At 43.8% G+C, this 15,110-nt stretch overlaps 1 protein-coding gene across 1 annotated transcript in view; it reads right to left on the reverse strand.

Annotated features, from left to right (window-relative positions):
• Positions 1 to 306: 306 nt before the first annotated feature.
• The window catches only part of SDC3 (syndecan 3), a 145,929-nt gene continuing 131,125 nt past the window's right edge, over positions 307 to 15,110 (reverse strand). The window contains exons 4-5 of the mRNA XM_072980163.2: positions 8,839 to 9,106; positions 307 to 1,513 (exon numbers count right to left, since the gene is read on the reverse strand). Of these exons, the coding sequence (XP_072836264.2) occupies positions 1,347 to 1,513; positions 8,839 to 9,106 (435 nt within the window). The 3' untranslated portion in view covers positions 307 to 1,346. The remainder of the gene's footprint in view (positions 1,514 to 8,838; positions 9,107 to 15,110) is intronic.

The following is a 15,110-nucleotide window of genomic DNA, read 5'->3' on the forward strand; positions in this document are numbered from 1 at the left end:
TCTTGCTGATATGTCATATTGTTATTCTGATATGTCATTGTTAACGATGGTCTTTGATTTCTTTTCTCTTATTGCATACAATCCACTATTCTAATTTATCTAGCTTAATTAGAGCTTTTGACTCAATTAGGATCTATGCTGTCTCCAAAACTGCAGGTTAAAACTGGTCCCTTGATCAAGATGCCAGAAACATTGCTAAATCTTTCCAGCAGAACAGATTCATGTGAAATTTTACTCTTATTTCCTTGATGCTTACTGTTTTCGGGATACAGGCTTGCCCATCAGTCACCAATGTACTCTTTCACCTTTTGACCTACATCCATTTATTACACAGGGAACCAAGGATTTCCTGAAGAGCACACTACACTCACAACATTCTGCTCTTCCTCTTCAGTGTTCAGATCTTGACAAAAACGGAAATGACCACACTATTTGCTTAGATATGTGTTAAACATGATCTATTTAGAACATAGCTTGCCTTCCCCCACCCCTCATTCTGCATGAATCCCCACTCCCCCATGATTAATATCCTATAAAAGTCTTCCTGGCCAACCGCCTATGTCTGCAAATACTGTGGGACATTGAGTTTTCAAAGTCACAGTGAAACCCAGTTGGAAAAATCTGGGTATAAGGCTTAACTGGAAACCTCTACAAGTTAGAATGATCTTGCAGCAGGCAGGTTGACGGAAAGTGTCTGGCGTTGAAGAGAAATGGAATGGAGGGACATGCCGTCGGAAAGAAAGTGATGCACAATCAAGAAGAGGTTATCCGTACACCATGTGCAATCACCACAGAAGTAATCCAAAAGCACAGCTCTGAAAGAATTCATTGTTTTGGGAAGGAGGTGGCTGCGAGTAGCCCAGACCATCGTACGTCACTTCTCCTTGTGCTTAAAGTCAGTGTTGTCAAACCCTTGTCTTGAAGAATATTACAAAGTGCCAGAAAGCAAAACTGTCCACCTTGTTTTTCAAAAATGTCAAGGTTCTAGTCCTGAGGAAGGTGTGAATCCAGGACATCTCTGGCAAAGCTGCTAACTCAAGCATTCCTTTAAAGAGCACAGCTAAGACGTACTGAAATTGCTTCCTGTTTGCACAACATGCCAGGTATTCCTTTAAATGTTTTCGAACACCAGAACTACTTTTTTTTCCTTTTTAGAAACGTGCCATACTTTTAAAAATGGTGTATTTGAAAACCTTCTACCTTTCTTGTTAAAACTCACAGACTTGATTAGAAAGAGAATAGGCTGGGTGAAGAGTAAGAGATTTCTGTTTTGCTTTGATTTTTTTTTTAAAAAAAAAGACAGCATCGAGAGAGAAAGAGATAGCGAGGCACTCGAGGTTCGGATTTTATGCATAGAACTCCTCCTGTTTGTCAGGTTTTTGGTATGTGACACTGGCCTGCTTGGGTTCCTCCAACGTATAGCTTCCTTCATCTTTCTTTTTCATCCGATAGATCAACAGCATGACCAAGAAGGCGGCGAACAAGGCCCCAACGACTCCGCCTACAATCACAGCTGCAAATAAAGAGTGAAGAGGGAGAGTGAGCAGGATATTGGAAGCTGTGCCACATCTGGACCCTAAGATGCAGCCCTAGTCAAAGGACAAGAGAGCACCTCCCTCTTTCCCACCTATAGCAGCCGATCAGCCTGGCACAACCTTGCTTTAAAACTGGCACTGGGGCACTGTCTTCCTCTGGAATTGCCCCATGTAGAATTCTTCCGTGGTCACGTGGCCAGCGTGACTAGACATGGAACGCCGTTACCTTCCCACCCTATTTATCTACTCACAATTGCATGCTTTCGAACTGCCAGATGGCGGGAGCTGGGACAAAGCGACGGGAGCTCACTCTGTGCGTGGATTCGATCTTACGACTGCTTGGTCTTCTGACCTTGAAGCATCGCCAGTTAAGGTATTTAACTGGTGTACAAATGAGGAAAAAATCCCCCTATTTCTGACTTCCCAAGACGAAAAACTGGCTGAGTAGGGCTAACCTCTGTGGCACTGGAAGGAATCGGGAGGGGTCCAGTATTCTCCTTGACTCCTGTGTTCCGCAGAGGGTGCTCCTTAGGAAGCTATGATGCCTTTAATGCTTTGCAGTGCCACCCAGCACAGGCCTGCATAGCCAGTGCCTCTGCATTGAGACTCAGAATGTGTGTGTGTGCGTTTTCCATTTATGTATAATTGTTGCATCCGTTATATCAAACACCCGAGGAGGCTTTGGGGAGGGGTTAAAGCCCCAGAACCCTAGCTGGGGCAATTCCAGCCGACTTCTGGGTGCTGTAGTTAAAAATGGAGGGGGGGGGGAATCACAAAAATCCCATCCCTGGTAGCCAATGGTTTAGGGCCTGTGGCACTGGCAATGTGGCAGACACGGGCCTCTCCTCCAAGAAAAGAGGAGAACCAGGAACCAGTGGTCGTTGCCACTGCTCCCCAACCCAGCCTCCTCATCTGCTGCATGAGAAGGCTTCCTAACTCGAACTAACAGTAGGTTGGCCTCGTATGGTGTTTGAATGGATGGACTGCAAGGGGACTTTGCTCAGTGGAGACATGGAAAGAGTATGGGATGGCTGGGTCTCAGGAAATCCGTAAGGTGTCATCTACCCATGGTTCTCATATGGGTGCCACTGGTATAACACAGATATTGGAGGTGCCACAAGGGTTGCTGTGACAATTACTAAGCGTCTATTCTACAACAGTCACCATGTCTTTCCTAGAAATGCCCTGCATGCCAGAGATTACATGTCTCTAAGTAGAGGAAAGTCCGTGTTTCTTTTAATCTTCCATCTCCACTGGCAGCCAATTTACGCTAAATTGTAAACATAGGGAGAAAATTCAGGTAAAGACATAAGGGTCCTTTTTAAAAGAAGGGGGCTTTTTTTGTTTTTGATTGCAGTGGGGATCAGGTTGTGTGACAGAACAATTAGTAGAGCAGAAGTCTGAAAACCACTGCTTTATACCATATCAGACTATTGAAGTTACTTGCCATATTTTGTCTGCCCTGATAGGTTAACAAACAGAACTGTTAGTGATGTGTGGTCCGCCTTTCAGAAAAACAGAGGTGGAGGAGGCGTTTGGTTTACATTGCTAAGCAAACCAAGATACTTCATGAAATAATGTGAGCCAGAACACAATTATTCTTTTGTTTTTCACACTTTTCCAAATTTTGCAACATAGCTCTCTAATCAAAAATGTGTTAAAAATAGGCAGTATTGCAGAGGAAAGAAAAGCGTACGTTAGGAAAATAAGATTGCCCAAATGCATACATATAGGGAAATTATATTTCAAATAAAGCATAAGAATTTTCACGCCCATACAAACACATTCCAATGAAATTCTAAATGAACAGAGAAACAAGGTGGGAACAAATCTCTGTGTGAGCAATTGTGAATGTTATATAATGTTACAAATCGTTTCATCTGTACAATAAGGTACGTAGAAGGGATGCTCTCGATAGTGGGCCCCTAGAAGCTCTCTCTATACCCACGCGAATGGTATTTTGGTGCTGCCAGAGAAAGACTATTTTATTTCCTCAAGCATTTTCTCTCCATGTTATTATTTCCAGAGACAGAGTAAAACTGTCAACGATTTTGGCAGTATTTCCATTTTTATTGTATTTTTATTGCATTCCTTTTTTTAATATTTGCTTATGCGCTTACTAATTTTGCGGTGCTGCTTGCCATCTCCCTGTGCCTTGGATTTTCAAGGAAGGCTCTCCTTTACAGGGGCTCCACAAAGAGAGGCATATTGGGCACTCCCCACAGTAGGCAGTTTTCTCTGCTATTTCTCCGTAGATAAATCACGGGAAGGTTTGGGAACCAGTTCCCTTCCCAGGATACTCAGAGGGGGCTGGACCAGGCCCCAAAGTTTAGTTTTGTGTTGTTTTGTCTTTTTTATGTGGCACAAATCCGATCCGGCAAAGCCCCTGTGTTCAGCCATGTGCATCCATCTAATTATGTCTGTACGTTTGTTTGTCTGTTTGTGTGTGTGTGTGTCTATTCTATGCATGTTTCTATACCTTAATTCTTAACAATTTATTTTATTAGTATGTTGATTTGTGTTGTTCATTTAATAATTACATGCGACTCATTTATTTATTTATTTATTTATTTATTTATTTATTTATTTATTTATTTATTTATTTATTTATTTGCTTTTTTTTCACCCCATGGCTTGGAGAAGTTACTTTTTTTGGACCAGTACCTCCAGAGCACCCTTGGGCCAAGTTGATGCGGGTACTCTGGGAGTTTTAGTCCAAAAAAATCTTTTCAAATCTCATTTATTCTTATTGTAAAGCCACCCTGGGAACACTTCCCTGAGGGACAAACTAGAGGAACCCAAAAGTAAACTACAACAACTAAATCCCTAAAACAAACATTAACTGCATTCTAGCATGTGAAAGAACTAATTACTCACCTGTAACTTCAGTTCTTTGAGTGGACCTCTATGTATTCACACGACGGGTTTTCTGCACTTATGCAGACAATCCTTTGGAATGTTCCAGAGCCTTAACCTCAAGTTCCCTTCCTCTGCACCTTAGTTCCTGCTGTGTCCACCACAAAGAAACAGAGAAAGATTGGCGAGACGGCACCAGGGAGGAGTGAGGGGATGTGTGAATACATACGAGGTCCACTCAAAGAACTGAAGTTACAGGTGAGTAACCTGTTCTTCTTTTTTGTGGCCTCTACACATTCGCACAACAGGTGACTTAGCAAGCTTTGTGTCAGTGGAAGGAGTCGTGCCAGTACAGCAGACAGGACAGGTCTGCCAAAAGAGGCATTGTTTTGTGTTCATAAATCCAATCTCTAAGCAAGTGTGATAGCACCAGCAACCCAGTGAGAAAAACACTGAGAGGAGACCATGTGACTTTTGGCCGGGCCTTGGTAACACATAAACAGCCTTGATGTCAGTCTGAAATCCTTGGTAAGGGAAAGGCAAAATGCCAATGTTCTTCTGACATCTAAGGTTATATATGTTAGGCATCCTTCAGTCTCGAGAGACCATGGTAACGTGCTCTGTATGAGTGTCTTCTCCAGAGCACGAAACCTGGGTAAAATAATATGGAGAATAGGCTGTTACTCAAGCAGCAAGTTCCCCCTCTCCATGCTGCTGAAATAGTCAAATGGAAAAGCAAGAGCCAATACAATTGGTTCCACCGACGTCGCAGGTCTAGGCTTTGACCTCCTGTTTTCATGGAAACGTTGACTCAGGTTAAATAAACAACAAATGGTCCACTGGCAACATTTGATCGTTCAAATGGATAGTATAGTGACTATCATTTTCCATATCATAATGGAGAGTTGCCAGGTAGGTGGGGCTCATCAGCCTTGGAAAGCAGCCCATCTAGGAGAAGGAAAACTCCGATTTCAAACCTCCACTGCCTTGTGGCTATATCCACTGATGGAAAAGGCTTCAGGACATCTAAGGTGTGTCATTTTTCCAGGTTTGACATTGGAGAAGGATAGACGGTAGAGAGGACCAGCAGCTGAGATATGTGGAAGGGGGAGACAACCTTGGGCAGGAAAGAAGAGTCAGTGTACAGTGGTGCCTCGCTTGACGTTAGTTCATTCCAGCAAAATCGCTGTAGAGCGAAAACGTCGTCAAACGAAATAAAAAACCCATTGAAACACATTGAAAACCGTTCAATGCTTTCCAATGGGCTGAATACCTGCTTGTCCAACAAAGATCCTCCATACGGCAGCCATTTTTGGTGCCTTTAAAGTGAGGAATCCATCCTAGAAAATAGCGGGGGGGGGGCATTTTCTTCAACCAGTGGCCATTTTGAAACCCGACGATCAGCTGTTTGCTGATCGTCACAAAGCGATAATCGGTTCCTGAAGCAGGGAACCGATCATTGCACAGCCAAAAAACAACAACAAAAAAACCACCAAAAACCATTTAAAACATCATTTTGCAATCGCAAAAGTGATCGCAAAAACGTCAACGTAAAGCAGATTTGTTGTAGAGCGGGGTAATCGTCCAGAGGGGCACGACTGTATAAGGTAACCTTTTCCTTATGAAATTGCACATATGGAAGGCCATACCGGAAAACTGTCAGCTCACTTGCCTCCTGAGCAGACATAATGACCAGTAGGAAGGCCATATTGAGTGTGAGGAGTCTCCAGTTAGTAGTTGCCAAAGGTTCATATGGAGGCAATGTAAGCCGAGCAAGAACCAAAGAAAGAGACCAAGGAGGCTGCAGATGTTTGACATCCAGAAAAGCATTCCTCCATCTCTTCAGGAACTTGTTCAAAGTTGGGTCTGTGAAGAACAGTGAGGAGGGATGGCCTTGTGGCTGGTGAGCGACTATTGCAGCCAAACAGACCTTTAGGGTTTAAAGTGAGAGTCCAGATTGTTTAACATGCAACAGAAATTTCAGAACGGTACACAAAGATGTGGAAGTGGCTGAGGCTTTGATGGAGGATGCAAATGTGAGGAACTTTTCCACTTGTAAGTGTAAAGCCTGCTAGTGGATGGTTTCCTAGCTTGGACCAAAGTGTCCTTTATTGAGGGAAATCTGTCAGCCTGGGACGCTGGGTGTCCGGGTGCTGAACCAAGTGATTTTGGCAAATAAGAAGGTTGCGGCAGAGAGGAAGACGCCACCTGTTACTGGACAGTAGGAGCAAGGTTGTGAACCATGGCTATCTCGGCCACCATGGAGTCACTAGAATGACTTCGGAGCTGTCTGGTTGGATTTTGATTGTGGTGTGCTGGATCAGTGGAAACGGTAGGAACCTGTACAGAAGGCATCCAGGGGGTAGCAAAGGTGTCTCCCATGGAGTGCCTCCTTATGCCAGCTCAAGAGCAATAAAGGCAGCTTTTCTTGTTGACACTAGAGGCAAAGACATCTATATGAGGCTGTTTCAGGATGTGAGAGCTGTGAAAATACTCTGAGGCAGTTCCCACCAACGAAAGCATTTATACAACCAACATTAATGGAAAAGAAGAAACTATATCTTGAGATATACATATTTGTTAAAAGAGGACTTAAGTATGAAATCAAGGGAAGAACTTGAAGAACAAGGTACAATATTTGATTGGCAGACAAAAACAAAAATAGGTAAGTGGAAACTTGGGATCCGGAGGGTGTTGGGCAATCAGATGGAGTGCGTTCTGTTTATATTTGTGGGACTGATGTCCAGGATAGGGATGACACCGGGATCCAGTGCAGAGGAGCAGCGATCATGACGCTGAGCTTGAATAGGCTGTGGTAGCAGAGGCATGTGGTACTGCAGGCCGATGATATCAAGGCTGTGGAGATGGACTTGAATAGTCTCGCTATCAAGCAGAAAGTGCAGGTGAATGATATCACGTATATCTGTAAAGGGATGAATGTTGGTCCATGTTCCTATAGAAACAGTCAGGAGGACCAAAGTATGAAGCAAGACATATTCCATCCTATGTCTGAGGTTCAGTGATGGAGAAGGATACCAGGACTGATATCAAGGGAAGCATGAGTTAGAACAGGAAGATCTCAAAATTGATGGTCTGAGGCTACGATAGCTTGGTTCCGGAAAACAATAGTGGTCTCGATGGGGAGAAACCAAGAGCCCATGCTAGAAGGGGGGGGTATGTCCTCCATTTGTGAGGCATGGATGGAAACAGTGTCAATTTCACACTGGGTTGGGAGCTCTGTCAGGTTGTGGAAGACTTCAAGAGGAGATCAAGGGGACAAACTCAATGATTGAGGTCCCTGCATATCCCTCACAGCCTCAGAGGGTTGGGAGAAGTGCCTATCTCAAGGTGATAGACTTGGAGTCAGTAGCCTAGGAGACAGTAACGACATGCTGTAGATCTATGAGCTAGGCAGTTCTCCCACCAACGTAGATGGGGTCAGCCGGTCAGTCAAGCACCTCTGCAGAATGGAGTGAGGGAGCGAGCGAGCACTTCCGCCACTTTGGAGGGGTGAGGTAAGAGGGTTGTCACAATCAGCCTCAGGGAGTTTCCACTGTTTTTTAGTTGTTAAATCAATCCTTGGTTTCAAGGCTTTTGATTTTTGAGGAATCATTGGATGTTGAAGGCAGAACATTCGCTTCAGATGGAGGAGGAAACTGTTTTTCCAACCCTGCCACAGGAGTTTTTTTGTGGAACTTCAGAGAATGATGCAAGGATCACTCCCAAAGGTGGGATTGTAGCCTGGGCTGCCTGCTTTTTAAGGGTCCATTTATTAAAGCCTCTGTAAACTGAGTAGGAATGGACAAGATGCCCTTTGCCCAAATAAAATAAACACTGCCTATGGTGTCTCACTGAGCCAGACCAGAGTTCCTTCAAGGCTGAAGAGGCCAGAAAAGTGAAAATAACCCTGAAGGAAAGAGAAAAGGGGGAAATGGGGGTCAAGGGGGGAAAGGAAATGAAAGTAGGACTCCAAAAATAAAGTTTTCCCTTCCTCCATTTCCCAATCTTAAGCAACTACAAAGAAACAAAGGGGAACACAAAGAAATAAAAAGAAAGAAGAGTAAAAAGGCTCCGGAACAAGCCGAGGATGTCTTTCTCTTGCCGTGGGAAGAAAGGGACTGAGGTGCACAGGCGGGGCCTGCAATTATAGACTCTGGGAGGCCAAGGCTCCGGAACATTCCAAAAGATTGTCTGCACAGGCGCAGAACACCCATTGAGTGAATACATAGAGGACACAAACAATGAACTGAAATCACTGGATGCTCTTTCTGTTGCTTATATGCCATTACCGTGTAGCTACTTTCCTCTGCTGCTTACCCTGCCTAAAATGTACTGCCTAAGTTTTTAGGCAGGAAGCTCTTCAGGGCAGAGGCCTTGACCTTTTATGATCTGAGAAGCATGCAGCACACCCAAAAGCCCATGGCGATCCACGTGGCCCCTGCCTTACCTATGAGCACCTCTTTTCTTTCCAGTATGTTCTTCTGGGGCAGCTGGGCAGCGGAATTGCTGGACTCTATCGTATTGTCTATGAGCCCCGGCTCAGCGTTCTTCCTCAGCACTGGTCCAGCTGCTGGGGTAACCACGGCAACCACTTCATTACTGAGCTCAGTCCGGGCCGCCACTTCCTCCTCCTCGCGGATTTCAAAGTCGCCACTGATAGGGGCTTCCAGTTCATTATTCACTGCTGTGGAAGGGGTCACATCCAGAGGTTTCCCCTGTGGGAGAGAACAAGAAAAATGGAAAAAGTGTGGGGCAAAGGTGGGCTGCCCCAACCCCTCATGGTCCTGCTCCTGCTTCCAAAATAAGGCCAGACTCTGCCTGGAAGGTCAACATTGATGCTTGCTGCCTGTGAATGGACATATGCAATGATCAGTGGTTCCTTTTCAAACCGGGAGGAAGTAACAAGCAGGGTACCACAAGACTCAGTCCTGGGCGCCCAGTACTCTTCCACATTTTATTAATGGCTTGGATGAGAGGTGCAGGGAATGTATATTAAATTTGCAATGGCACAAAATTACATGAAATAGCCAATAACATGGAAGACAGAAACAAAATTCAAAATTATCTAGATGGACTTAAGCACTGAGTTGGAAACGACGGAATGAAATTTAACAGGGAAAAGTGTAAAGTTGTAAACTTAAAAGGAAAAAAACGTAAGTGCATAGTTACAAAATTAGGGATACTTGTCTCAGTAATAATTTGAGTGAGAAGGACCTTGGAATTGTTATAGATCCCAAGCTGAATGTCAGCCAACAGTGTGAAGTGAAAAAGAAACTTGATTTTTTTTTTAAAAAAAAGATATCTTGTTTTCTAGAAATCCTTTTACTGTTTTGATCCATTTATTTCCTTTATCTGTGATTGGTTAAAACAATAATGGTTTAATCCTACAGGCAAACCATGTAAACATCCTTGGATGTCTCCACCTTTAAAAATACGATCTCACCTGCAAGAGGGTATTATAAAGCAACTTCACTCCGTATGAATTGATGCCCTCCCTGCACAACCAGTCTGCCTTCATTGATGTTGTGCGGCAAGAAAATTTAAGCAGCTGTTTTGAGAGCTAAGTAACATTATTCTGGAGTAGAGATGGGCATGAACCACAGTTTGGTATTTCAGCCCAGTTTGGCACCATGCCCCACAGGTGTTATGTGACACTGCCCTGTAAGTATAATTGTATTACATTACAAATGTAAGTATCATCTAAAACCAAAGAATTGCTTTTCTTAAACATTAATTCTTTAGTAATTTAAAATCACAGAACTGGAAAGGACAGCCCTCTCGAAAAAGCAATGTCTCATGTCTTCCTGTTCCATGCTCCCGTCCTATAAAAAGTAAATAGACTGGTCTCTAGACATTTTCTCTAAAATACAAGGGGAGTAAAGACTCCACATCTATCCCCATTGTATTTTATTTTCTCCTGCAACTTGCAGAGAAAGATTTGGGGACCCCTTTTCCATCCTGGTGTATCTGGCCAGTATTTCTGCCAATTCTGCCATTTCACTTTCTCCTTCCTGTTTTTTTCCACCCACAAGTGACTCCTAAAGGGTCTAGGAAGTGCTCTTCCTTCCTCCCATCCAATTATTGCTGCATGTAACATCTCCCTTGTCCTTGCAAAGCTCTCACGCAAACCCTTCGAATCAATAGTGTTGAACAACCCTAGACTTTTGTCCCGGAAAATAACTTCCCTTGTCTCAATAAAATTGGATAGGAGAGCTAGTGAACTCTGCACATTGTGCATTGATCCACTTTACCTTACATAAAGATAACACTGGATTTAGGCAGAACTACCATTTTCTCCCCAAAGTAATATTGTTCTTTCATTTGTTCCAAGATACTGTTCTACTGACATCCTATCCTAATCCACCAACACCTTTGGAGAAGATGCTTCATTCCTGGATGTCTGACAGGCTCTCTCTTTCTATATGTCACAGACTCCTCTTTTCATCATTGAAAGCCCATCTTTATTTGCTACAGAGAGCCTGGGGGGTGGGGGGAGAACTCCCACTGTCACCTCAGAGACCTTCCAAGTGGCTTGGAGCAACAACTGTCCTCTTTTATAAACTTGCAGGCACGCCTTTACAGATCTGGCCACACTCTACCACAGCCGCATCTGCGGCCTTCCTTAGAGGAAGGACCTCTGCCAAGCTGCAACTTGATCACAACCACTTCCATTCATGCAGCACTACAGAGATTGAATGCTGGTTGGATAGCTCAGTGGATTGGGGATCTGGCTATGGAGCCAGAGTTTGGGAGCTTGATTCCCTGCTGTGTCTCCTGGGAGAAGAGTCGGCCTGTGTGGCTTTGGGCAAGCTGAACTGTCCCAGGGCGACCCCAGAAGAAGGGAAGGGCAAACCACTTCTCTGTATTCTCTATGCTCTGACTTGATGGCACACAGTTATCATTACTGATAGGATGTATGGCACAAGAATGATGCAAGTTTTGGCAGAGCTTGTTTTTCATAATTCTCCACTGACTGACAGTCTCCTCCGACAGAAAGCCTGCTCTTCTCCAATAAGGGTAGTTCACAGAGACCATGAAGAAGAAAGACAAGTTCCTTAGATGTAACTGTATTTTTTTCAGGTAGTCCTCACATAACCACTTTCCTTCCTTCCTGGATGTCCATCTGCCTCTTCCCTTACTGGTAAACATGGGACTGAGAGAAACTGGAATGAAGAGCTGGAATAGGCATACTACTGAAGAGGGGTGGGGGCTCTCACCAAAACTCAGCACTCAGCATAGAAGGTTCTGGAACACTGTTGTGCAGGTGCAGTAACCTCATAGGTGATAATAGTAGCCTTAGAACTGCAGAGCTGAGTTTACAGATGACCACTTGAAGAAACACAGTTATAAGGTAAACACCATGTTCTTTTCTATTTCTTGAATATGATCCAAACTAGTGGGGGAAATTACATTGGTCCTGGAGCTCCTATATCTACCTTCTCCTTCACAGGAAAGAAAACCAGCGGAAATACTACTGTGAGAAGATCATATTTCTTACACTGTCTTGTCTGGGTCAGACTTTGCAATTCTGATGGGAACAAATCCACACAGACTGGCTTCTCTTTTGTGGCCCCTCTTACTTCCCTTCTGATTTATGTTCCTGGGCAAATGAGGAGGTACACTCCAGGGGAGATGACATCATCATCATCATCATCATCATCGTCGTCGTCGTCGTCGTCATTATTATTATTATTATTATTATTATTATTATTATTATTATTATTATTATTATTATTATTATTATTATTATTATTATTATTATTATTATTATTATTATTATTATTATTACTGAATTGCACTGAGGAGCAGCCTGACTGCCTGTTAAGAAGAGTGGCCAGAAGGGGGAGGCAGAGAGCAGTAGCTACTTTTGAGCATCCACATCCCCTTGAACCAAGCTCTGTTTATCAGGTATATCCAGGGGACTAGACATGAAACGAGTTTGCCCTGTGAGTCGGTTTGGGAGCAGACTGGAGGTGACAACAACAACAAAAAACTGAGAAACCCCTAGGAGAGGTCCACTGTGAAGAAATTGGCTTTCATGACAGGCCTGGGGAGAGAAAGACTTCTTTTTACAGAAGGCCATCTTGAAGGATATTGAAGAAAAATAGTGGGTTTTTTTTATAAGTGATAAGGGGAATACAGTTGGACTACATGATGTAAAAAGCTGTTTTCAGACACAAATATGCTACAAAATGCTGCAAGGTACACTTGCCTTCCTTACTGCCAGGTATCAGATGAGCTAGAGAGCTGCTTCAACTGATGTAAGCCTAATATGAACAGGGATGAGAAAAAATAGTTTTTTGAACTATACTTCCCAGAATCTTCAAGGGACGTGGTGGCACTGCAGGTTAAACCGCAGAAGCCTCTGTGCTGCAAGGTCAGAAGACCTGCAGTCGTAAGATCGAATCCGCGCGACGGAGTGAGCTCCCGTCGCTTTGTCCCAGCTCCCGCCAACCTAGCGGTTCGAAAGCATGCAAAATGCGAGTACATCAGTAGGGACCACCTCGGTGGGAAGGTAACAGCGTTCCGTGTCTAAGTCGCACTGGCCATGTGACCACGGAAGATTGTCTTCGGACAAAACACTGGCTCTATGGATTGGAAATGGGATGAGCACCGCCCCCTAGAGTCGAACACGACTGGACAAAAATTGTCAAGGGGAACCTTTACCTTTTTTACCTCCCAGAATCCCCCACACAGCATGGCAGTGGTTGTGACTCTTGAGGGTTATATTTCCATAAAATAACTTCCAGTTTCTGGCTAGGGATGTGGACAGACACACATGCCTCTGAACATGGCACGCTAATGGTGAAGAAAAACATCCAGAGTTCATGATGTGCTGACTGTGAATGCATGCTCAGCACATGCACCCATCCTTCTTTGAGCAGACCAGAATTGTGCTCAGGAACAATCAGTTGTTGTGTTGGGCTTTCGGGAAATCTCCCAATCCCCCCTCTGACACTTCCCCATCTGACCAGGCACAATCCAGGCTGGCTCTGATCTTGTTGGAAATGGAGGGTCAATTCTACCTAGAGCATTAAAAAAATTGACTCTGCTGGCTGGGATGTTCTTGGAACTGTCATTCCCCAAAGTAACTTTTCCTGTCACTTCGACTATGCCCCCTTGTCCTGAGCTTGAAACAGAGCAACAATTCAAAAGGTGGGAGGAAAGAGAAACAGGGAGGGAGGGAGGGAGAGAGTCTAGTTTTAAAACAAGGCCTTGTAGAAATGTTTAGAACAATGGATAGAATGGATTCCTAGAAATGCTGGAACAAAGCAGAAGTGGGATGGTAAAAATCTAGCCAAATGCCTGTGACAACCAGGATGAAAAAATAACTGGTACAAAGGTGGGCAATTTTGCCAAGTTGAAAGGCCAATATCTGCCATGAAGCCACAGAGGCCATTACTCCTGCCACGGATAATAATAAGTATGTGCCGTCCAATCAGTTCGGACTTATGGTGATCCTTTTCAGGGTTTTCAAAGTAGAGGACACACAGAAGGGGACTGTTCAGCTTGCCCAAGGTGACATAAGCTGGCTCTATTTGTGGGAGGCTGGCTCTATTCAAGGAAGAATCAAACTCCCAACCTCTGGCTCCCCAACTACTGTAGATAATCAGTGATCCAGCCAGCTGAAATTTAGCAGGGAGCATTAAGAATTCCCCTGATCCAGGTAACTGTTTCCAATTTTCACTGAATAGTAATCTTGTGTTTTTTTAAATGTACTGCCAGGATACTGTTTGTTGGAAGGTCTTTGTTTTTTTAACTGTCCATAGCTCATGAAAGTTTGTCTCCACACTGCTAAATTTCATGAGCTAGCATTGGATTAAGGATGGAGAGGCCCACATCCACACCTTTCCTCCGCTACGAAGACTCACTGGCTTAAACTGTGTATTCTAGCATGACGGAAAGTTCCGCCAGTGAAAGTGTGCCAGCGACACAACTCCCATTTCTCTTGCTGTACAGCATGCATGTCCGAGTGCTTTGTAAACAGCATTTCTACCCTGCTATGGTTTGCACTAGCACTTTGCAATGTGCACACTGAGGCTGTTTGACAGGTTTATGCTACTTGCCAATGCATCCATTTACAAGGATGACATCTTGAACACCATCTTGACTTCCTCAGAAGAATGATAGGAGAAAGATATAATAAATGCAAGAATCAGGGACTCACAGACTTATTAATCCAACACCTGCTTACCCAGGGCATTTGCTACAATATATATCATTCCCACTGATCCTTGTAACCTCTCTTTCATATTTAGCAATAGTAAAAAAATGTCATCATCCCTTTTGTTTCAATAGGGAAGACAGATGGGGAGATGGATCAGGTTTCTCAGCAGCTCCTGTCATGTCTCTAAATGTCAGTGTTTCTTTTTTTTTCTTTTTTTCAGGCAAATTACTTTTATGGAGATTCCTTTGATAAAAGTGATTTGCAAGGAAAAAAGCCCCATCGCCACCCATGGCCGACAGCAAAGAATTTTTTCTGTGCTTTCAATAAATACTACAGTCATCACATGTAGTTGATCCAGGAAGGACTATTTCTCCAGGGGAGCTAAGAGGGTGGGGCTTTGAGGCAGATGTTCACGGGCCTGTTTAGCAAAAGGAGAAGAAATATTACACCAAAACAGCCAGATCTCTTTTTTACATTCTAAAGAAAGCAAAGCAAAGTGACAACCACTGAAGGGAAAGGCAAGTTGGACCATTAAGGTCAGAGTTCAAAAT

This window comes from Pogona vitticeps, chromosome 9, assembly GCF_051106095.1.
Source record: "Pogona vitticeps strain Pit_001003342236 chromosome 9, PviZW2.1, whole genome shotgun sequence".
NCBI lineage: Eukaryota > Metazoa > Chordata > Lepidosauria > Squamata > Agamidae > Pogona > Pogona vitticeps.